We start from the raw sequence: 25,493 nt of genomic DNA on the forward strand, positions 1-25,493 counted from the left end.
AACCTCCATTTGAAGTCGGCAAAGTTGTCATCTAAGGTCATAAACTTATGAGGCTTCTGAGGGGTTCCCACTTTGTTTTCTAACAGCAAATATCCCTTTAACAACTCAGAATCAGTGCTCGTCATAGTCTTGGTAGTCTCAAACATTTAACAACCCTTAAACAGTTTAAATTTTGAAAACAGTTAACTTTTTCGCGCGAAACACTTTTTCAAGCGAAGCGAAAAGGTTAAGCAAGCGAAGCGAAAAAGTTAACAGTAATGCGAAGCGAAAAGGTTCCAAGCGAAGCAAAAAGTGAACAGTAACGCGAAGCAAAAAAGTTCCAAGCGAAGAGAAGAAGTTCCAAGCGAAGCGAAAAATGAAGAACAATAATGCGAAGCGAAAAAGGTTCAAGCGAAGCGAAAAAATTTTAAGCTTCCAGAAGCGATCTTTCTTGGGATCTGTTCCACCTAACTTGTCAGTACAAGGTCAAAGGTTGGTGCACGGATTTTGATGCCATGAGAAGCAAAATTCTTAACTTGTTAATTTTAACACTTTTCAACAACTCGTAACACCAAAATTTATCACTTTTAAGCCTAAAACTTTTTAGATCTAGAACTTGAACACTTGTTATCTTCACCGAGAACACATTCTAAGACATTTTATGAACTTGAAGCCGAATCTTTTTGTAGTTTTCTTGTTTTTGTTGTTTTTGTGATTTTTTCTTGTCAACGACACTTGTTTTCTTCTTCTCAAGATCAAAACCCAAGGTTGTGATCCAAAACCCTCAACTAGTGAGCCGAAGCTCTGATACCAGTTGTAGGTCCCAAGGCGGGTGGATCTAACAATGATCTTGGATCAACCGAGCTTAGTGCTAGCGGAAATCACACTAAGCCACCTAAGCGGTCTCGGATCTTGAGATGTTATTTTCGGGTGGTTTGAGAGAAAAAGAGAAAGCCGAGAGAATGAGAGTTAGCAAAAGATTTTCTATTGATCAACAATGAACAACTAACTATCTCTCATGGCATGCTTCCTATTTATAGGGAAGCATGCATGAGAAGTAAGTCACATCAAATGCCCAATAGGCTTTACAACATTATTTCTCTTGGGCCTATTACATCTTAAATAACCAAAACGGCCCATTACATAAAGACCAATACAAAAGACTAATATAAACAAAATGGGACCTAACACATATTTCATATCAAGGATTCCTAGAAATCTTCATCATATCATCAGATCATCAGTGTCCCTACTGTTGAAGATTATATCATATCAACACTACCTAATTAAGCAGATCATCTCCAACAACCACTACTAAAATAATATGTAGAATTGATACTATGATATATATAATATATGTTCCTCATACACAAAAGTTGACTACAAGTCCAGGTGGGATTAATTGATTAATCTTGATTAACATCATATATTATCATGTTTTCTTTGCATCAAACTGAAGATCTCGTATCGGATGAGTTGAATCAAGAAGATCTTCTAGCGGATCTTCATGATCATGTTCCTATGGATGGGAATATTAATCAACAGGCTAACCCTAGTTCTTCTACTGCTGATCATGTTGTAGAAGATGGTACTAAAGATGATCATACAAACAAAAAGTTGATTCATAGAGAGAACGAGAAGCAGCGAAGGAAACAGATGGCGGATCTTTATGCCTCACTTTGAAGTCTACTTCCTCTTGAATTCATCAATGTGAGCTTTAGGTTTTACAAATTTGTGTGAATATGTTTATTACAGTTTCTTGATTTAGAATTAAGTTGAAATAATAATAATAATAATAACAACAACAATTAGGGTTGTAGATGAATCGAATATAAAGTCTTGGAACTGTATGTTATTCTCATTAATAACAAATGTATATATACAAAAATACAAGCATGCAAATTAGGAATATATTGCAACAGTAAGGGAAACAAAAATAACTAGAATATATTCACTAAAGTTGACAAAGTAAATTGAATGTTTAAAACCCGGTTTCCCGCCTAACCGTGTTTATCACTAATATGCCCCCTCAAGATGGACGTTCGAGAGGTTAGTCCAATCTTGGATATGAGATTATGAAACTGGTGTTTTAACAATGGCTTGGTGAGGGCGTCGGCAAGTTGATCATCACCAGAGATATGCGTTACTCGTATGATGCCTTGATGTACCTTTTCTCTAACGAAATGAAAATCAATAGCAAGGTGCTTCATGCGTGAATGGAATACCGGGTTAGCCGAATAGTGCGTTGCGCTCAAGTTGTCACAGTAGATCGCCGGTGTGGTGTTGGATTTGTAGCCAAGTTCTGATAGAAGAGAAAGGATCCATTGAACTTCCATTGTTGTGGAGGCGACTGCCCGGAATTCGGCTTCGGTGGAGGATCGGGCGACAGTCGGTTGGCGTTTAGAACTCCAAGCGACGGGATTTGATCCTAGATAAACAATGTAACCGGTAGTGCTGCGATATGTGGGTCGGTCACTAGCCCAATCAGCATCGGTAAACGCATGGAGATGTAAAGGAGAGTTGTGTTTAAAAAATAGCCCTTGATGTAAAGTGCCATGAAGATAACGAAGTAAACGTTTTAAGGCATCCCAGTGTATGGTGGTTGGTGAATGCATGAATTGTGAAAGTTTATTAACTGCAAAGGCCACATCGGGTCGCGTTAAGGATAGATATTGTAAGGCTCCAACGAAAGCACGGTATTGAGTGGGTGATGATAAAGGTGTGCCATCAGTTGGGGTAAGATGGTCAGAGAAGGACATTGGGGTGGAGGCCGGCTTGCAATCTCTCATATTACTTTGTTTTAACAAATCAAGAATGTATTTAAATTGAGAAAGGAAGAGGCCATGTTTGTTTAGGATGACTTCAACGCCTAAAAAATAGGAGAGAGACCCAAGATCTTTGAGAAAAGCGAGAAGCAAGAGAGTTGATAAAATAGTTGATAAGGGATGTATTTGGGCCGGTAAGGATAAGATCATCGACATAGACGAGAAGAAAAATGGGGTTCTTATTAAGGTGATTAATGAATAAAGATGGATCAGAGATGGTTGGTTTGAAACCAACCGATAGAAGATACGATTTTAATTCGTCATACCAAACACATGATGCTTGTCGAAGGCCGTAGATAGCCTTATTTAATTTGCAGACATGGTTTAGGAGAGAAGGATCAACAAAGCCGGGAGGTTGGGACATGGTATTGTTCATGTTTGTTCGCTAATCGGAAAAACAAACGGTTCATGAATGACCGAACGAAATTTCTTATTCTACTTCGTCCATTAGTTAAAAGAATGAACTTGGTTCGTGAACGATTCACAAACACAAACAAATGAACATGAATGAATACACCAATGTTTTATTTGATTTGCCTAACCGAGAATGATTAGCGTAGATGGTTCGGTCCGACTACCAAGTTTGTATTGGTGTTTTTTTAACATTCATATATAACTAATTTACATATAAATTATCACATAATACTCACATATGCTTTTGTTTTATAGTTATAATAATTTTGCTTAAATTTATATGATAGAAATGAAAAATGTCATTAGAATGTCATAAAGCCTTGTTATGAACCAACAAACATTAACCACCATGAACGAACATATTATCGAACATTCACAAACACAATTGAATAAACTTGGTCTCTATTCGTGTTCGTTCATTTAATATAATTAATTGAACAAATTTTATGTTAGTGTTTGTTTACAGCCTTAATAATAATAAAAGAAAGAAAAAAAACTGTACATATGATTATTTGTTGTCGGATTTGGTGTCTAGGGAAAACGTTCTACACCGGATCAAATAGAGCAGACAGTGAAGTATATCAAACACATGCAGGCTAACATTAAAATGTTGGGTGTCAAAAGAGATAAACTCAAGAACTTAACGTCAATGAGTCGTTATACCAATGAAAGCTTAACGAATTTGATACCAAATACGTTCGTGGTTAATAGTTGCAATGAAGGATTCCATATTTTGATAAATAGTTGTTCAAGTCTTGATGGATTCCTCCTTTCGAGAGTATTAGAAACACATGTAGAAGAAGGGCTTGACATTATAAGTGTTTTGGTCAAAAATTAACAACAATGATTTCGTAACCAAATTAGTAATCGGGACTAGGTGCTTGTATGAAATGAACGTAAAAGTACTTGAACACAAGGATTTGTTACGAGGAAAAAACCTGTTATCCTAAGGATAACAAGCAAAAAACCCCGGGTGGTGAAAACTATCACCACCGGTTTATTAATAATAAAGGTGATTACAATGGTGGAGCTCAAACTTGATCGTGATTACAAAGAATGCGAGTACTAGTAAGTTCTCGAATGCTAGAGTGTGTGTTTTATGATCCGTTTTGAGCTCTATTTATACAAAAACAAAACTAACTAGAAGTCCTATATTTAAGGAAAGTAAGGAATCATTCCAATTAGCCGTTAGCCCTTCAATCAGCACGTTTCCTTTCTTGTCACACTTTATTAACTGAAAGCGCGAGTCTTTGGGAGATCACAATAACAATCTTTGACCTGGTAAACATAGAAAGTAACAAAGATCGTGTTAGTTATATAATGTAGTTAGGATACCTGTTACCTTGGAGGATACCGCATCCTGGAGTTGTCCTGAATATAACGTTTGCTGAGGATACTGAAAATCCGTGCCCTAACAATAAGTTGCACTTCGACTAGAGCAAACGAGAGGTTACTTCACATCATCCAATCTGAGGTAAGTTTCTTACAGCAATTAGTCGAATTTGCAAAGTTTATAATATACACTTAAAATTAAGTGCAAGAAATTATGAGTAAAGATGGAGAAATATGCCATGACTAACTAGCTAGCTAGTTAATTCTAAGCATTGATACTTTAAGATGTAGAAATACTTGTTATGATAAAACTTCAATTGAACAGTTAAGAAAACTCGGTTCTGGGTAAGTATTTACAAACGTTTGACCTCGAAACTTGATGATGGAGTAATAGTTAAGAAAGCTTCAATTCAACAGTTAAGAAAACTCGGTTATGGGTAAGTATTTACAAATACTAGCCTCAACTGAACAATACATTTGACATCGAAAGAATGTCGTTTGCCGAGGTTGTTTGTCGCTTGAAAGTCTATGAAGAAAGAGTTAGACCTAAAGAAAAATATGGACAACATCAAAGTAAGTTCCGACTTACTCGTTCAGATGATCAGATGGGGGTTGATCAAGAAGCTGATAGGCAATATAGACGGGTCATGGCCCATGGGTGATCAAAGCGAATCTAGTCGAGGAGACTTCAATAGAGACAAGCATACTTTAGATGCTACGGGTGTGAAATGTTCGACACTTCGCATATAAGTGTACCAAATGGAAGTAGGAAGACGCAAATCTAACTCAAGGCCAAAAAGATGAGCCAACACTGCTCTAGACTAGAATTGAGTCGGAATCAGATCGAATTAAGGGGAGATTGTTGGAGTAATTATGATTTGTTGGATTTAACTGGATCGAGCAACACAAACAACACCGATAATTTTAGAAGAACTCCTCACGACTCTTTCAATATTTTTAAGAGCGAAAAACATACAAAAAACAATAAGTTAACATCTATATATATATACTGAAAATGACTTGTATCCTACTCCAACTCTAATTCCTAATAATACTCAAACAACTAATAAATAAACTCTATTTTTCATCTCTAACAATTATCTCTATAGCTCCATCAGTATCTCTTCTATTTCTTTTGATTTATCTCTTCCCATAATTTTATCTTTGACTCTCTTCTTTCTCAATTTAACCACTAATTTCGCCCTTCTACGTACGAACCATTAGGGTTAATTAGTTTATTTTATACAGAGTTCGAGTCCTATTTGTTTTGGATCATTGTGGCCAATATAAATGTTATTTGCAAGCATGTGTGTAGTTTATTTTAATAAATAAAAATGTTGAAGCCGTGTTTCACATCAAAATCCTAGATGTTCAAAAGCTATCAATTGATTTTATAACATAGCAATTCAGAAGTTGAGTGGGGGGCTTAACACCCCCCCCCCCCCCCACCCCACCCCACCCATAAGTGAATATATCCACCATTGGTCCCAATACTTGATAAAAACTTATCGCGTATTGTGGCCTAATATCTAATTTTACAATACAAAAATATACTTTAGGCTATATGTATTTTGTATAAGAACATCAAATTTGGTCCTCACTTGACTCATCATGTTCTTGCAGGCGAATAATCAAGCTTCGATCAATCCCTCATTGTTGCAACAAAAATTAGCATGCATAGCCAATGAGTGGATTTCAAATTGAGTAGGCATGCATGTACCACATCACCCATGTTCCTGCATAACACCCATGCATGCTACTGCTTTGTAGCTCTTTCAGTTAATTTAAGTTTGTGATTTTATTTTGTAAGCCTATATAAGGCCATTCAATTTAGAGTCAAAAATGAAAATTGCATGGACTGATATATATAAGTTTGTGTTATTCTTTTCTTATGCTAATTTCTTGGAGTTGTATCATATTGTGTTTTATAACTTGGATGTGTTTTTATTTGCTTGCATGGACTGATATATATGTTGCAACCATCATTTTTGTTTTCCTTTTTCGATTTTTTTGAGCTTATTTTGTTACATTTTTACATTTCTAAGTTCTAACTACAACAATATGAGGGTTAAAAATAATAAAAATCTTTAATTCATTTATTGTTCAGTTAATTTTTTTTATCTCTTAGCAATTATTCTTCATTAATTTTTGTTGTAAAATAATAAATATATGCTTAAATCTTTTTTCTCAGCATTGCTATATAAATTTTTATTGAAAACATAGTTAACTAGGGATTAACATTTTTTTATCGAGTACTGGTACTATATCGATACCAACCAAACAACATTAGGTATCAGTATTCATCTTTTATGGTTTGGGTTTTAATCATGCGATTCCGTTTCATTATTTTTAGTATTGCACTACAAGTACTGAGCTAGTGTTTACCACCATCATCGCTATGGTGTTTAGTTTAATCTTAACTCATTCCAATTTCGGTATTCTAGTACAACGTTTTTCCATAATAAATTTGATTTTATTTTATTATAGAGGGTCGTTTTCAGCGGCAACACAAGAGTGAATCTTGTTAGATAAAATAAAATTAATCTCAAAATCCTTCTCTGCATTCTAGTAATTTTCTAAAATTTGAAACCCCTTAAATAAGTTTTCTTAACATGAATAAACAGTTAGATATAAAAGTCTAGGCTCTGAATTTTAATTTATGGAATATTGACAAAAGTTCCCTATTTCTAGAGGTGGCCATAAAACCCGGTTCTGGATCTGGTCCGGAACTGGTTCCATCTTTACCCTGCCAAAACCTATACCTAACTTAGTCAAAACCTGATAAAAACTCGGTCAAAAAACCCCTACCCAGAAACGGTTCTACCCGTCGTGGTTCTTGACTTTGTTGAGCAAACTTGGAACCGGTTCCTATCCGGTTCCCAATTCATGATAAAACCTAGTTTGCACACATCTACTTGTTTCAAGTAAGACAACAGCCCAACACCAAAGAGATGGAAGCCCAAGTCTTCCTATATTTTGGGCTGTATCCATTTAGTAAGACAAGGCCTAAGCAGGCCTGCTCTGTTTCTTTTAACCCAACCTGAAGGCCTAAAGCCTGCTTGATTTGTTATAAATGACATAAATTTCACAATTAAATTAAAGTAATTTGCAAGAACTAATGTAATCTCCAAACCTATAAAAGTCTTCTCTATCAAAAATATCATGATAAACTATATTTATGGCCATAGAAATGAATGAACTTTCTCACTGACAAGTAGTGGAATTTCCTCGCGAAAACTCGGTGTATGCACGAAACAATGTGGACTCAACTGAATAAAAGTTACGAACATAAAGTTGCAAGTTTCAATATTATGTTGTTGCACGGCACCGCTTCGAATAGTCTAAGGGGGGGATGGGGCACTGCCCAAAACCATCACTTGATCACTTGGCACCAAACAATCAAGGTATGCCACATCATCTCCAATTTTTTATAAGCAAAATAAAATTTAGTTGTACCTTAAAGAAACTATTGCAAGGTTCTATATTTTCTCTACAAAAACAAAATATCCAAATGTTAACAGCTAATTTGACATTGAAGAGCTCATGATTAGTAAGATCGGTTTTGCTAGGTCAATGGTGTATTATTTCTTCAAAACTACCGCGCCCCATAGCATTCTTCATGTATTTACCGGCAAGGGAATCAAACAACATGCCCGCACCTACTCCAATGGCTAGGTCAATGGTGTATTGTCCCCGGGTGCTTAGTAACCTCACTACCTGTAAGACGTTCAAGGTGTCGAATAGAAAGGCCAACTCCCACCTATGCATTCTTCTCATATCAAGTGATGCAATCACGGATCCTGCTACGTGACCAGAATAGAACAAGAAGGACACGTTCCCTACCGGAAAGTCTGCTCCCGAACCCAAGAACCCCTGCCCATGTACAAAATTTTAATTGTAGTTATGAATGCATATATGTGCAAGGACACATTTAATATAGATACAACTTCTAAGTAAAAAATCATGTAAGTATTTGTAAACAGTGATTTAGATTAGAAAAAAAAAACCTTCCTTACATAAACTTATGTAAAGATGTGAATGCTCTCGGAATGGTTATTTTGATTTATAAAATGAACAAATTAGCCTTTGACCTTTTATTTTATAAATTATTTTATAAAAATATTATTTCAACCTTTTTTTTCCAGTAAAACCTTGTTTTAGCTAATTAGAATCTTCCACTTGGTACGCTACTGCGTAAATTTCCTTCTAGCGTAGGAGAATAATTCTGTTGCGCCAAGGAAATTAAGCTTGTCAAATAAACAATAGTTGATTAAAAACTTTTAAAAGTCAAAGGGTATTATAAACTTATCGGTCAAGATGCTCGTTTTAGTGATATTCCCTTCTAAAATATATACAAACATAAACTATATTATTTCAGTTTTGAACTAAAGAGTCCCAACTCACAAGAATCATATAATGAAATTATAGGTAGAGTTTTGACACGTATAAGTTAAAACAATGATTTTTGGTCTTCTCTAGGTAAAGTTAGTTATGTATATAACTAACTCTCTAGACTTTATTACTTCTCTATAACCATATTTCTAAAACTTACATTAACATAATAACATGTCCACTTTTCTAAAAGTGTTAAAAGAAAACTTATAATTAACACAACTAATAATTGAAACAGTTTCATGATTGTACAAGTTAAATGCAAGATTTTAATGAGGTTGACAGAAATATATATATATATATATATATATATATATATATATACCTCCGGCAAAGGAAGCTGTGTAGAATAACCCAAAATCCCTCTGCATGTAAACATGAACAGCGCAGCCACGGTGGCTCTCGGCCGCCCTTCGATCACCAACGTCCCGATTATATACGCCGTTTGCATCCCCACAAATACCTTGCATTCAAATTAACATATATACTCGATTAATAATTAATATTCCATTAGAATTGTTTTGCATGTGATCAAATTTATCAGAGCCTTCTCCCTTAATTTATTTCAATCAGATTGTGTCCAGATAGATAATAGATGGTTATTTTGACGGAAAAAAAAAAGTTTGACCATCTATGGTCAACACAGATGATTGACCAATAATTTTCAAAGTTTCACCCACTGATAGAAACTGATTGATTGGTTTGGGACACAAAAATGTGTTGGAAAGCGTCACACACCACAATTCCGACACAATGTGCATGTCGGAAACACATCGTCGACATTTAATATCACACTGCTTTAAACAACCATCCATATAGAGACAAATGGTTGCTCTGACAAAAAAAAAATCAAAGTTTAACTGTCTATCGTTAGCATGGCCATCCAGACCAATGATTTTCACAGTGTGGCTCACTACTAGAAAACTGATAGGTTTGTGACACAAAAACGCATCTGAAAAGCGTCACACACCACCATTTCCGACGCAATGTGCATGTCAGGAAAACCCTCATCGAATTGTGGCACGGTTTTCCGACACTTTTTAAACAAATTCTTTAAGAATTATAAGTCCAATAATTTTTCAAACTTTGACTATTTTTATCAACGACCTTCTGAGTGTTTTGTGAATGACCGTCTGATGGTATGAAATCAAATGAGGATGGTGTCACCTTAACATAGCATAACATAACGTCATAATAACTGGTATTACCGTATTAAGCCCCGCGAGAACGGTGTTAAGCTTAGGACAAGCAACAAGGACCTGATGTAGATACCCGGTGGCCACGAACCCGATATCAAAAGGTGGAGCGGACGCCGGTATCATCCGAAGCGTGTACTCGACACCCATGAAGAACAAAAACGAAACCGCAAAGAAACACGGGACCGGGTGGTACTTGAACACGTCGAACACATCGGTTTTCGTCCATCGTAAAACCGAAGCATCGATTAAGGACGGATATGTGGGTGTCTTTGGGTTTGAAATATTATTTTTATTATTATTCTTGAGGTTGAAGTTGTTGTTAATGGAAATGGTGTTAAGAGGTTTGAATATGGTGGTTGTTTGTGGTGTTGGACGTTGGTGGAGGTTGTTGTCCGTACCGTTCATTGTGGCCGGAATTAGTAGTGGAATGTGAAGGTGGTGGTTGTATTTATAGGTGGTGAGTGGCGGAGATTTCATAGTACGTGAGAAAGCGTGCGGTGATGTGAAGTGAATAATATGTTTCAGATCTCAAGTGGGGACATTCATGCATGTCATATTGGGATACACTCGTCTGTTGATATGGGAAAAACCAACTCGCTCGAAGGCATTGCCGTGTGGTGAGATAAAACTCGTTCAGTTCAAGGATCCAACTAGTGAACGACAAATATACGCCTAGTCTCACAGAGCCGGCCCTGAGAATTCACATGCTCCGGGCGAGCTGGAAAAGTTATGCCCCTTAATTTGCCTTAACGTACTAAAGAATGTAAACAATTTTTTTAAACAACGATTAAAATTTTGGCAATAAACATAGCAATTAACAAAATAATGGTATTAGAACGAGTTTATGACATATGAAATAGGCTAATTAGCTAACCGAGGATTTGTGAAGCTCTCCTGGCAATAGCAATCTGGTGAATCAACTCTTCGTAGTTTGTGCTCTCTAATATTTCATTGTCGATGGCTATCATCACCAACCCATTAAGTCTTTCTTGGGGCATTATGGTTCGTAAATAAGATTTCAATAACTACAATTTTGAAAATGTCATTTTTGCAGATGCTACCGTGACTGCTGGTGTTCGAAGTTGACGTTGTTGTTATCCCGCCTATTTATTTTATTTTTTTATTTATTTAACTTTTATTGATTAATTAAAAGTAATGAGCTTTTTTCAGTTTTTATTGGTCCTATAAGTATTCGGGTAATTTAAAAAAAGTGGGTCTAAAAAGTGTGTGTGTAGAGAGTATAAGCATTCGGGTATTTTATATATATATAACATCGAGAATTTTTTTAAAATTTTGTGTCAAAAAAAAAAAACGTGCCCCGACCGGACGCCCACGTCGCCCACCCTTAGAGCCGGCCCTATAGTCTCACATCATCACCTGGTGCTGCTGAAATTAAATGATGGGGACAAGAATTGAATGTGGGTCATATGAAACATCAAACTTTTAAAAAATTTACTCTTATTGGACCTTCATTAAAAAAAACAGCGTTAAGTTTTATCCTAATTTCAAACTAATGTTTTAGGACTTTTGATTGTAAGGAGGATACAAGTCAATTGATACAAAACTAATCTCGAAATAGTGACCCAACCAGCTTAATTTTTGTTAACTGGAAGTTCAAAACTCAAATTAAAGCATCGGTTCGTCATTTGGACTTTGGAGCCACTTCATAAAACCCATTAAAAACCCATAGATAAGCACCACATCATATTTCAAACTTTTCTCAAAAGCCCTCACTTTTTCTACAACAATAATAAACCTTCAAAAACCCATTAAAAAAATATTATAATTGTATGTGTAGGGTTAAGTAATTATCGTACAATAATCCTTAACGTACAAAAACGTACGCGAATTACGCCCAAGGCAAAAACAAAACGCTCAAAGCCAAAATACAATGCTCAAGAAATTCATAATACACTCAAAACGGTTTTCGTGAAGAAAAGTAAAAATTGATCGATCAACGATCTAAATCTGTTTTTTTCGGTGAATCGATGATTAATTTGATATATATTGACGATTTCGAGATCTTGTGATGTGATTTCATGGATCAATTTCATGAATATAGGTATTTTTGTACGTTAATATACGTTAAGGATTATTGTATTCTATCTTTTATCAATATATGTATATATACATGAGATAGATAGAGAGGGTGGCCCACCTTGCAAGTTTCTTGCAGGTTTGTTTTCACAAACCTCATCTCCACAAACTTGCTCCACAGCAAGGAAGTTGATCACCCGAAGTCTATTCCTTTGCCACATCATCCGGACCTCGGACTGCGTAGCCTGTTGTAGATGCTCAGAGCCTCATAATATCCAGTTACACCATGAAGAAAACAAACTTGAAAAACAGGAACGCTTAACACAGTCCATTATCAAAGAAAACATAAAGCAAACAACAAATTTAAGTTCATAATCTACAACAGGGTGGGCCCTATTATTATTATTATTATTATTATTATTATTATTATTATTATTATTATGTAAACATCTCGCCAACCTCTTAGCTCACGTCATCTATGTCAAGTCTCATGTCTCGATGTTGATTGAACATATTGAACTACAAAGCAGTTTTGTTCATAAGGAACAATATATTATATAATGTCAGATGGATCTCGGGCTTGAGGCCCCCGAAATATAATAGAGCCTCGTTTAAAACATTTAAATATTTATATATATATATGTGTATATATATATATATGTATAAAATCATATTTAAACCATATAACTGAAAACTAAAATAATATTATATGTTGTTCTAGTTGTTGAAGTACAAGCCATCCTTCTTCTAAATCAAACACCTTATTCAAAACAAAAATTGAAAATTTTGTAATTTCACATGCGAAACACGATAATCGCTCGATAAATTCTAAGAATTGAGTTTATAAATTCTGTAATTTCATCTAACTTCTGGTAAAGGCCTTGATTTTTTTCTACGCTTCAGGCCTTCAAGATGGTTGGGCCGTCACTAGTCTACAACCACAGCTTCATGCATGCTTCCAATCAATCCACCAGCATTGCCTGGTGCAAACTGGGATTAGTGTTAGTAGGGGGTGGCTCATCACCCCATTGTTTGTTCGAGCGAAGTGGCTCGATAACAAAAACCGCACCGTTTGAAAGGCCCAATGAAAATTGGTTCACCTTAGACGGATGGGCAGAAATGGAATTTGGACGCACCCTTACCGCACTGCAAAAATAAAATTTCATCATGTTACATAAGAAATATATATATATAAATTGTCACCACGACGATATATATACCTTCGCTTCGATGGCATATACGCTGCACAACTTATCCGACACTTCAACTCGACAGTATTAGCTGCAACGATACAAACACTTCCATCCTCAACACACACAAATATCGATTCACCATCACATGAATAAACGGCATCTGTTATAGCCCCGCTTGTGGCTTGAGGGGCCCACTAGCAACAAGATAAAAATATTTTAATATAATGTCTTTAGTTTAATTATTAAAATTTAGAAGTTATGAAATGGTTACTAGTTAAACACTTAAATGTACCTTAATACAAGAATCCATGTTAAGTGTATCAAAAACAGCTATCTGTCTCTCATGGACAACCATGAAGTGTGTCTGGGCCGGGTTGAGGTACACTCGGGTTGGTGCTTGCGGGTTGTTGGTTCTTGTAGCAGGAAACATTATGAATTGGCTTGTTAACATCTTCCACCTCTCGGCGTCCCACACGCATAACTGAAATATAGTGTCATATATATATGAGTGAATCAGACAAACATTTTAACGAAAAAAATACAAGACTTCTTAGTTCTTATGCGAGTAATTTACCTGGCCGTCGGTTCCTATTGAGATTAAGGCATTTCTTTCAACGGCAAATGCGAGGCCGGTTACACACTTTTGGTGACCTTTTAACTTCTGCTTGACCTATAAAGGTGCAATCGTTACACAACAAAACGATATTATCAAAAGTTATATATATTTTTAACACAAACTATTTGGTTTTCATTGAGAGACGCAGTACCTCGGAAAATTTAGCATTGTAGACAACTATAGAGCCATCTAACATTCCAGCAATAACCATGTTGTTGTTTACAGGATGCAAAATGAGACTTGTGACCGCAGGCGGTGGTGCCAAGAATGTTGTTATTGTCTGCAACAGGAAAGAAAGTAGCTAGCATCAATATATGAAATCACAAAAAATAAATAAATAAAAAACATGAAATCATGATCAATTTACCTCAAAAGTTATCAAGTTAAACAACGATATCTTCCCGCCTGATGATGACACAGCATAACCATGGTTATTGGAAACTGCAAGGCAAGCAAGAGTGTCTTCCAATTTAACATCTTTAATATCATTTGTCATCAAGATGCCTCTACTAGGCTGCCACAGTTGTGGTGCCACATCAACACTTGCCTATGTAAACAATGAAACAAACACAGTTGTTAGTTGAACCCTGAGTGAGAAACTAATAAGGGATGTGATAACCAGACACCGGCCAGGGCCTTTAAGACTCGTATAGGCCTATAATGTGCACGACAATGGTAAGAAAATACCAAAGCTGAGGTTCGACCTGTTTATACACCTCATATAGGTATATACGAGCCGTATATAGACCCTGATAGATAATTCATCATTTAAGAACTATATGCCTCCCTATATGCTTCGTACAGGCCTACACGACTCAAATAAATTTATACGGCTCGTGTATTTAACGGTCAATGATGTCTGACAAAATTTTGAACCTATACAAATCGTATAGGTGATGCATGGTGTCTGGATATAAAGTGGTGGCGTATGTTTAACGGGAGCCACTAATAATTATATCATGAGTTTTTTGAGTACATTTGCGGTTTGGGTGCCATTCTTCGGCCATTTCCACAGTTTGTGTACAGCATTATAAGCAAGTGCAAGTATGCCACCACCATAGTGCACAATTTTTAAAACCTAAATAAATATCCACAAAAAAAAAATAAAAGGATTAAACAAAATTCACAAAACTATATTACATAATATGCTCATTAAGGTTGGAAAATAAGGCACACTTACCTCAACTGGTAAAAGAGTATCAGGAAGTCTGAGGGAACAAATTTGCGATGGGTCAGTGATTTCTTTCGGTCCGCTTGGTACAACCGGAGGCTCAACTATGGCATCTGACATAATCTGGTCTTCCAGATTCTGAATATTAATTCATAGCAAGTTGATTAATAGTTAGTTAAATATAAAAGATTAATGTAGTGATATTAATTGGCATTATACGCTTACTGCAGCAGGCATAACAGGAAACGATATGCGTCTAACAGGAGTTAAACCTGTGCTTGTTCCTGCTGATGATGAGGTAGCGACATTAATATTAACACCAGCAGCAGTGACTATAGAGGCCTGCTCAGCATGCTATACATGCATGTAATACAACATTAGTTTTATATAAATGTAATATGTTTACACATATTAATAGATCAGATATTCAGATTATTACCTTAGAAGCCTTTTCAGAAGCAAGTTTAAGAGCTTCTACTGGATGATCTTTAATGGATTCAGCCAACTGAATGCCTTCTTCATTCCCAAGTATTTTCACACCATGAGAATAAGTTGAAACAGCCAATAGTGTGACGTCTTTAGAGAACCGAAGGCATGGTGAAGCCTGAACATTATTTAATAAAATGAGCTATGCAAGAATTGGTAAATGGAAAATCTTGAAAAGATTCATGAAGGTGTTACCAGTAATCCACCGTCTGCATATGTGCGGCATAAAATGTGTTCATCGTCAAGGTCCCAAAACTTAATGCAATATTCATCTCCAGCCGCCAAGAATCTGCCAGCTGTATCAAATGGGACGATAGCAGAATTTTTCCCAATGCCTTTATATATTCTCGTGACGTTGCGTTCACTGTCGTTCCATTCGACAAGAAATGATTTCATGCCACGCGAACAACTTGATAATAATCTACGAGTTTGACAGTTGACAGTTAGTGGTGGTTACTGGTAGTTATTTGTTCGGTTATACTGTTATTTTTCTGTTATGTTAATATGTTACATATCACATATGCGTAGCTAAATAATAAAAGGCAATACCTTGTTCCGTTGTTAGCCATCCTGGTGGAAACAAAACCAGGGGTTTCAAAATCAATTTTCGAAAGTGGATCATCGTAGAACCACGCCTTGATCTTTCCATCGATAGACGTTGAAAAGATAAACTAATAAGATAAATTAATACTTCACATTAGAAAGAAAAACAGAAGTGTCTTTTTAATTACTCAAACGTAAAAGGTAAAACCGAGTTTAAGAAGATTGATATTGAAAAAGATATTCACATACCTCAATGTTCTCCTTAACATGTGGACACACAAAACTTACAGGCGCTTCATGACCCGCAAAGATGTATAAACAAGCACCGGTTTCAGCATACCAAACCTGCACAAATTCAAGAATTAGTTAAAGGCACAGTTCATGGTTTTATACTTTTATAAGCTTTATTGTTGTGTCATTATATAACCTTAACAAGTCTGTCTTCTCCACAAGTTATGACTATTAAGCTCTGGTTTCGAACGGTAAAGGCAAGATCACTGACATAGCCATCGTGAGCCTCGATCTGTATGAAATTAGTTAGTAACTAAAGAAAGAAAAAAAAAGATAATAAGATATCATTAAACTAAGTTATGAAGTTTATAGCATGACATACCTCGATGTGCTGTTCTAAATCATGGCCAATGCGAAACGAATATATTTGTATAATATGTTTCGAATACGCAACACCTAGGAAACGGCCATCAGGACTCCACATAACGCGGTTGACCATAGTAAGACATTCATTGTTCAAAAAAAACTGAACACCATGTAAAAAATGACTTAAAAGTGTTACAAAGTAATTATTTATTTTCATGTCAAAGTGTCTGAAGAGGTAGGTCCCAGCAGAGCCCAGTTGGACCCGCAAGACTCACCTAGAACAGGGACGTCTGCGCAGTGACCAACTGCTCCAGCAGGACCCACCATGCTCAAAGAACCTTACGCGTACGCCAGCTGTACCCGCAGGGAAAGCCTCCCAATGGTGAAGTACCCCGCCTGTTCCCGCAGCTGCGGATACAAGCCATCAGGGAAGGCTACCCGCACTAACAGCAAGGCTACACGCACAAGGTGTTGGCTACTTCAGTAGTCACATGAAGGAATGAGCAAGGCGGGAATGCTCCCGCCCAAGTGAGCCAGTCCGTATGCTTCTAGAAGGTCTTTCGTACTATACCTACTAAGGTATGGGCGGAACAGACAAATTGACCAGAGCAGCCCATGAACCAATCACAGGGTGACAGCTCACCGACAACAATACGAGGAGGAGCACCCTCTAGTACTGTTTGTCACTATTAGCCGCTGCCTACTCACCAACCCTTACGAGGGGACGTGCGCAGCCTACAGTTGGTGGAACAGTGCGTAGCCGGCAGTAAAGGAACAGTATACAGCCGACCTTATTACTGTTGGCCGTAACCTATCCACCAACCAGCATGGCCTGTGCATAGTCCACTGTTGGTAGAACAGGAATACTATTCAGCCGGCTGTACCTGCTTGGAAACCTACCCTCGGCTATAAATACTCCAACACCTTGGAATGGTAAGGACATCATCTGATATCTCAATCTTATCTAGCAATCTCTTAATATACACTTATATTCAGAGCAATCTAGTCTGATTCTCACGCCGGAGGGTGGTCACAAGGAGGAACCCCCCCTTCTCAGTGACGAGCTTACGGTGTCTGTTTTGCAGGTCCCCTGAAGAACAACCTTCTCTGCTGGACCTCATCCGTGGGAAACATTACTTAACCCCCAGATTATCTATAATCTGTCCAGGGTTCACTTAGTGTTTCTTCAGTGTCATACCTGAAGAGGTATTATGTATGCACCAATGTCCCATACATTGAACTGTTTATGTGCGATCTGCAACTGGCTAGCAATCTCCCAAATTGTAACATCACCGGTGTTCGTACCAACTGAAATTATAAGTCACATACAATGATACAATGATACAAATATACAAAATCCCATTTTATATATAAATATTATTCGTTTCAAAGATATATATTTATAAAGATGCAAAGAACTGGCCTGCAAGTAGAGTTTGGTACTTAGGGTGAAAATCCATGGTTTTCACTTCTGATCCTTGATTTATAACTGAAATTACATTATTGGGCACGTCGTCGGTGGGAAGAGAGTTTAATAGATGGTTCTGAGCTGCAGGGCACGCGGTCGATGATGTGGGAATATCTCTAGCCTGCAAAAGTTTATAACATAAGCAAATTAGTTAAGGGTATGAAAACTGAAAAGAATACTCAATGTCTAATATATATTAGATTTTTTGCTGGAATAGATGGTTTTACAAAAATAAAAGCGGTTTTAGGTGGCTGACTAAATTTTAAGTGCTTCTAGGTAATTTGTTGTCTCAGATAGCAGATTATGAGGACACATCAGCTAATTCCAAGTGGCAATCCATGTCATCATCCAAAAATGGTGTTTTGTGTAATCCGCTATTTGAGATAGCGGCTTCCACACTCACAATTGGATGACTTGGACTGCCACGTGGAAAAGTTAGCTGATGTGTCCTCATAATCCGCTATCTGAGATAGCAAATTACCTAAAAGCATTTAAAATTTAGGCAGTCACCTAAAACCACTTTTTTCGTTGTAAAAACACCTAATCCAGCAATAAAAGGTCTATATATTATATATGTTATATATACCTCATCCAACATCTCAAAATGCCTTGTTCTCCTTGTGTGAAGCTGAGTATCTGCAGTTAACATTTACTTAATGTATTGTTAAATGTAGTGGGACACTTAATTAGCTAGAAAAATGCATGTCAAATTAAATTTAAGTAAATAGCTATAATGAAACTATCAAACTATTAACAAGCAAGGTTACCTAATCCAGTATTATGCGTAGCACGAACTAGAACTCTAGAAGCAGGAACTGGAGTCAATGACAGTGGGTTGCCCGACCCTTGACTGCTAGACGCATGAAGAAAGAGCGATGGTTCGGTTGGATGAAACTCCTGCAACAACCAAATCATTAAAAAAACATTAATATTAGCAGTTTTAAAAGTAAGTAAAAGAGTTTAAGCAGCAGCATATATATACAGGATGCAAGAATGCTGCACGTCTAGGAATAGGACGCATTATCTGATTATTAGCCACCGATGCTTGTTCTGGAGCTGGAGCTGGAGCCGGGACAACTTGTGACGGCTCACAAACATGATCCTCGAAGAGCGTTGTGATGTCAGGATCAGGACTCGGGTTGTTGCATAGTTTGTGCTGCCAGTTTAGGCTGCAAGCATTGTTCATATAACGTTATAAATTAACACATTGATCAAAACAGTAGAAGTTAACATCATGCAAGTAATATTAATTAATTACCCCTGGTTAACTAATAACCGCAGCCTTCCGTGATCCATAGTAGGAAACTTGCGCTTTTCGTGCAATTCCGGGTTTGCTTCATACAGATTCTTGAGTTCTTGAACCAGTTTAGCTCTTTCGGTTTTATTATCTATGTAAGTTCTCAGCTGTTCATTTTGCCTGATATCAAAAGTGTTACATTCACGTGATTAATTAAGTATATGTTAAACAAGTGTGTGAAATAATTATTGTATGCACTTGTGCTTGATATTGGGATGTAAACAAGTCGAGTCGTCTGTAAAGTGTAAACTATTTTTGATCGGCTTAATGTTTGAAGTGAGTCTCGCTCAAACAAACTCGAGCTTGAGCTTCGTATTATTAGTTTTATTTTGTTAGCAAACTTGGTTTGCTATTATTTATATGAATATAATTTTCATTTTACTTTTTTTAATATGTAATTACTCATAAGCCTTTGTCACTAGACCAAACTAGTGGTTAAATACAAACGTTAATAACATTAAAATCAAAATTGTAACAATAATAACAAAAGAAAAAATAATAACTATCATACCATTTTTATTATTATTATTATTATTATTATTATTAAACACAAACACCAAAAGATGATAAAACACAAAGTTAAAAAAACATCGATTTGCCTTTCAAGAGGGAAATATATAATCAAACTTTTTCCTTTTCAAGTTTCAAACATCAAATTATTTTAAAACCAAACATTTTCCTTTTACTCAACTTTTACTAATTATTATTATTATTATTATTATTATTATTATTATTATTATTATTTTGTTTGTTGCTTTTCTTATAATGTCTATTAATAGTAATAGTAATATCAGGTCGTTATAATTTGATTGAGAACCTAAATTAGATAAATACCAGTTTATATTAAAGTATACCAATTTTATTGTATCTAAAAGAAGGGGATTTTTTTAATAATGTTGAGACTTAAAAAAGAACGACCTTGCAAAAAGCTTATGTCAATAAGCTGGCGGTGGAGTGGTAGGGGGTGGGAGACTTGGTGTTTTATGTGATTCAGGTTCGATTATTGCCCCCATCATTTAGTTTAGCGACACCGGGTGATGATGAGAGACTAAGAGAGTAGGTTCGTTCACCAGCTGGATCCTTAAACTGAACGTGTTTACCTCACCACACTGTCGTGCCTTTGAGCGAGTGGTCACGAGCGTTGGCCTTAGGTGAGGGTTTTCCCCGTATAAAAAGGCAAATGTATCCCGATATGATAAATTTAGCCAGTAGCTCATTTAGAAGATTCGTTAACCAATAAATAAAGGAATATTTGTTTTAAATAATCCCAACTATGTCCTATTGGTAAATAGTAGTCCCAACTTCAAAGTTGTCCGGTGGCAGTACCAACTATAGGGCTATTTGTTTTAAACGGACCACTTAACTCCGTTAGTGATTTGCTGACATGGCCCATCGAGGTGTAAAAAAAAAGATTACGTGGACGGATTACGTGGCATTCCAGATCTTTTAATAGAAAACAAATAAAAATTCATCCCATCTCTTTTACTTACACGAATCTAAGAACCCTAATCGATCAATTAAACCGTAAACCCCCAAATCGATCGATGGAATTGAGCTTATATGGCACGATGTTGTTCATGAAGGAATCCAGTGGGTGCGCCATGGTGTTGTTGCAAGTTGTAGGTGGCGGCGTTGGTTCAAATGGCCGGCCGACGATTTCCGGCGAACCTCCAAACCTCGTGTGGCTCAATTTAACGTGTATATTGACGGCCCTCGCAGCTTTTCCAATTAAGTGAGTCAATTTTTGTTCAGATCTGGTGATGTTTGGCTAGTTTAAGACGACGGATCAAGGTGGATCACGGTGGTAGTGGTGCTTAGCGGCGGTAGAGAGGTGGAGCGGTGGAGACATGACGGTGGTGGTTGAGCCGCGGCAGAGCTGCTGTCAGTGTAAAACTATTGGATGGCGGCTGTTAGGTTCATTGTGTGGTAAGAAACTTTGTTGGTGGAGGGTCATAGTGTTTGTTTGTAACATTTTTTTCTAAATATAATATAACATATATACAAGTTTCATGTATATGAAATGATAAAGTTTACAAATATGGTTTAACTTATAATCGGTGAACTAAAGGAAACGAGAAATAAATCCATTTGTACACCAATACTATTAAACAACCATTTGGTAATAAAGGTTAACGGATTTCCTCTAGCAATTTATGGACAAACAAATCAAAATACCACCATCAGAATCTAATAAGTATAATTTTCATATACAATAATATTGTAGGATCTCTTGAATGTGTAGCCGAACTCTGTTAACTCAGTAGCCCGGTCTTCGTTTAAGGTACGGATAGTCTATACCCCTTCATTTGATATGTGCCGTTTGGCGTTCGGGCATCCGATTCCGAATTTAAATTTACTCATGAAGCTTCTGCTTTGAAAATATGTTTTGAAAGCTAAAATTGTTTCGAAATGTTTTACATATGTTATTCTACGAATGGTTTATGAAATCTGTTATTTACCTGTTTACGAGTTTATATGCATGTTTGCGAGTTACTTGTTTATGAGTTTACAAGTTTACACGTCAGCATGGTTTACGGGATTACATGCTTTCGTGTTTACAAGTTTACGAATCTACAAGTATACGGACTTACGTGTTTACAAGTTTAAATGCTCAGATTGTTTGCATTCAGTTGCAAGTTTGAAATGCTTATAAGGTATATGTTTTGAATGATTACAAGTTTGCAAGTATGTTTATATCTGTACATGTATTATGTTACCCAAGTTGAAACCCTTCTCTGTGGGGACCACAGACCCATCATTGTGGTATAGAATGATGTGGTACCTTCCGTGACGGTGGGTTGAGTTCACGGCGTCGCTGTTTTCGTTTTGTCTTCGGACTGTCTGTTATGTTCTGTTCAGAGGCGTATGGATCGATCATAGGAAAAAGTAATAATGTCTGAAATCTAGTGAATGATCGGTGTGATTTGCCCACACTCCATTCACAACCTGGATGTATGGATTAGCTACCCTGCATCACCTCTGTAAATAAAACGAACCCTCTGGACTTCGGGTAAATATGCATGTCATTTTTTTATGATATCTGTTTACTTATATGTTATGATTTCTGAAAACTTTTAAGCGCTTTCTTTAAGTATGGTTTGAAAAACTTAGCCTATTTACTCAAACAAAATTTGCCATTTTTGTTACCCTTTATCCGCTCACTGGGCAAATTTTGCTCAGACGTATTTTTTTTGTGTGTTTTCCTTCTTATACGTCAGGTTATCAAGACATATGGGGGCGGGTTATGGAAGAGTGCTCAAGAGTATGAAAAGATTCGTGCAAGTTAATGAAAAGAATTAGATCGCGCTTTCGAATAAATTGTACGTTAGGCCATGTAATGTATTTTAGTTAAGCATTTATGGAATTATGTTTTTGATCTGATCTGTAATAGTGACACGTCAGCCGTAGCCAGGTTGGGGTGTTACAATATAAGAATAATGGGAAAAAATTTTCAAAAATTTTTTTTAAAAAAAAGTTAAAAATAGTTTGTTACGAGTTTTTAAGTTTTCTCTATAAGAGGAGTTTTTACTGGATCTCACCCCTATATATATAGGGTAAGGTTAAAATGAAAACCCATTTGAGTTGTGAAAACCCGCGAAAACCCTATGTAACATCGGGTTTTTTTTTTTGTTACATGTAATATATGTTGTAACATTTAATACAAAACATCGAAACATCAAAAAAAATGTTTTGCTATTTTTTAACATTTTTTTACTAATTTTTATATATATTTTCAAAAGAGAGAAAAAGTTATATTTATATTTACAATTTTTATTCATTTTAATTGTGGATCACAAGATTTAAACATTAATTAAAAACATGCGGTTAAGAATGAGTTTCTAAAGTTTTCACAACTTAAGTGGGTTTTCATATTATACTTAGCCTATATAGCCTATATATATATATAACCTATATTATAGGCTATATATATATATAGGCTAAGTATAAAATGACAACCCAATATAGGCTATATAGGCAAAGTATAAAATGAAAACCCACTTGAGTTGTGAAAAATCTAGAAACTCATTCTCAACCACATGTTTTTAATTAATGTTTAAATCTTGTGTTCCACAATTAAATGAATAAAAAATGTAAATATAAATATAACTTTTTCTCTCTCCTGAAAATATATATAAAAATTAGTAAAAAAATGTTAAAAAATAACAAAACAATTTTTTTTATGTTTCGATGTTTTGTATTAAATGTTACAACATATATTACATGTAACAAAAAAAAACGATGTTACATAGGGTTTTCGCAGGTTTTCACAACTCAAATGGAAATAGGTTTTCATTTTAACCTTACCCTATATATATATATATATATATATATATATATATATATCAAACAATAGCAAACGTGTAATTGTGTGTGATTAATCAAATATACTTGTTATGTGCTTACTTGTTTATGTGCGCATTCGTGTTCGGAGAGGTACCGCATATCCCCTTGTATAGGGTTCTCATTGACCAACACCCGATTCGCTTGGCAACGGTCTTATTATTATTTGCTCATGGTTTATTTACCGACGCCCGATTCGCTTGGCAATGGTTTAATCGACAACTTATTTGCTCAAGGTTTGATTCATTTACCGCATTTATCACGTTTTGCTTAATTATTTTATTTATTATATTAACATTATTTATTGCAAAACTGGTGATAAACTCACTCAACATGTGTTGTTGACAAACTCTGTTTTCTACGCATATGCATGTTGTTATTGAATTGAAATTGAAGTATGAACACTTAGAAAGACCTTAGGGTTTTAATGGACATAAACATGAATTTAAATTTGTTATATATATTTATTTGAATTGTTTTGTTATATTTGAATATTGTGTGTACATTTGAAATAAAATAATTAAATGGATATTGTCACATTTATATTATGATGGTATTTTCGAGCTGTGAGCAATCGGTTCACGCCCCGGCATTTCCGTCTTAGGTTGGGATGTGACATATAAGTTAGAAATATGTGGCATAACTTAGAATTATGTTTTAAATTGTTATTTTTCTCTATTTGTCTTTGTATGTTGGGTTCCTTTAATTAAAATAACAATATGATACCTTATAATAATGATGCTAGATTATCTGACGTTTACAATTCGTTAAATTGTATACACACACACATGCACATATATATGAATTTTATATATTTTCCGTCCTTGTGTAACACGGGATCTAACCTAGTTATGTTATATTATGTTCGACAATGTGTTATATTTTGCGATCTATTGTGTCTTTTTCATTTATCAGTGTGTGCTTTGTTTATTTTCATCATTATGTCTTTTTTCTCGACATGGTGTCTTTTCGTCTTTTTTTTGTAGGAATGACGGGGGAAATATTTTAGATTTTAAATTTTTCGTTTTTGATTTATATTTTGAGTTATGATTTTTTTTTTTGAATTTTTTTTTAGTCTTTTTTTATGGTCACGAATTCTTCTCACATTTCATTTATGTCTCCTTTTGCGTTTTAACTTTTCCTTCAAATATATTTATATGAAACGTATTGCTAAATCTGTGGGCGTTTACGGAAAAAATTTGGTTTTATAAAAAAATTTAGTCTATATTTTTTTAACAGCTAACAAGCATAGAATGCCTAGGTATTCCGTACGGGGTGACCCAATGGCAAAATGCCACCGCCAGCTGGTCCAACCCAGCCGTATGGAGCCCTTAAGCGTCTCCAAGTTATCTCCAGTTCCGGAAAAACCCACCCGTACATTGAGGTTTTTGGGTTACAGATGTTTAGGGAGTGCAAGCTGATTCATGGACGGTGGGCCATGTTGGCTACACTTGGTGCTTTGACTGTGGAGTCTGTCACCGGCGCTACATGGCAAGATGCCGAAAAGGTATATATTTATTACGGGTTGTGCTAAACGTATGTGTAAATAAGTCAAGCCTTGGTGTGTTCTTCATATCATCTAATCAAGAACTAGAAATGAAGC

General features: G+C 35.8%; 2 protein-coding genes across 2 annotated transcripts; both read right to left on the bottom strand.

Moving 5' to 3' along the window:
* Positions 1-8,029: 8,029 nt before the first annotated feature.
* On the bottom strand, positions 8,030-10,546 carry LOC143533697 (phosphatidylcholine:diacylglycerol cholinephosphotransferase 1-like). Its single transcript, XM_077028390.1, has 4 exons — positions 10,151-10,546; positions 9,268-9,405; positions 8,150-8,423; positions 8,030-8,040 (listed from the first exon to the last, which is right to left on the bottom strand). The coding sequence occupies exons 1-4, from the start codon at positions 10,544-10,546 to the stop codon at positions 8,030-8,032; spliced, it is 819 nt and encodes a 272-aa protein (XP_076884505.1).
* Positions 10,547-13,140: 2,594 nt separating this feature from the next.
* Positions 13,141-21,152, bottom strand: LOC143533698 (topless-related protein 4-like). Its single transcript, XM_077028391.1, has 22 exons — positions 21,073-21,152; positions 19,511-19,669; positions 19,235-19,421; positions 19,020-19,149; positions 18,839-18,888; positions 18,208-18,373; positions 17,983-18,092; positions 16,801-16,944; positions 16,615-16,710; positions 16,437-16,532; positions 16,194-16,315; positions 15,840-16,065; positions 15,598-15,762; positions 15,384-15,512; positions 15,168-15,296; positions 14,964-15,065; positions 14,355-14,534; positions 14,139-14,267; positions 13,946-14,041; positions 13,664-13,852; positions 13,399-13,565; positions 13,141-13,324 (listed from the first exon to the last, which is right to left on the bottom strand). Exons 1-22 carry the CDS (start codon positions 21,150-21,152, stop codon positions 13,141-13,143), a joined length of 3,036 nt encoding a protein of 1,011 aa, XP_076884506.1.
* Between the last annotated feature and the right edge of the window lie 4,341 nt (positions 21,153-25,493).

This window comes from Bidens hawaiensis, unplaced genomic scaffold, assembly GCF_021521415.1.
Source record: "Bidens hawaiensis isolate Kalapana, Puna unplaced genomic scaffold, B.hawaiensis_p1.1 tig00009828_1, whole genome shotgun sequence".
Classification (NCBI taxonomy): Eukaryota; Viridiplantae; Streptophyta; class Magnoliopsida; order Asterales; family Asteraceae; genus Bidens; species Bidens hawaiensis.

Coding starts and splice junctions, on each gene's coding strand:
- LOC143533697 (XM_077028390.1), bottom strand. CDS start 10,546: ATGAACGGTACGGACAACAACCTCCACCAACGTCCAACACCACAAACA. Junction 9,406..10,150: donor TTCTCGCGGGGCTTAATACG/GTAATACCAGTT, acceptor TTTGAATGCAAG/GTATTTGTGGGGATGCAAAC. Junction 8,424..9,267: donor CACAGCTTCCTTTGCCGGAG/GTATATATATAT, acceptor GTACATGGGCAG/GGGTTCTTGGGTTCGGGAGC.
- LOC143533698 (XM_077028391.1), bottom strand. CDS start 21,152: ATGGCGCACCCACTGGATTCCTTCATGAACAACATCGTGCCATATAAG. Junction 13,853..13,945: donor CAATAGGAACCGACGGCCAG/GTAAATTACTCG, acceptor ACTATATTTCAG/TTATGCGTGTGGGACGCCGA. Junction 13,325..13,398: donor TATATGCCATCGAAGCGAAG/GTATATATATCG, acceptor TTATTTTTGCAG/TGCGGTAAGGGTGCGTCCAA.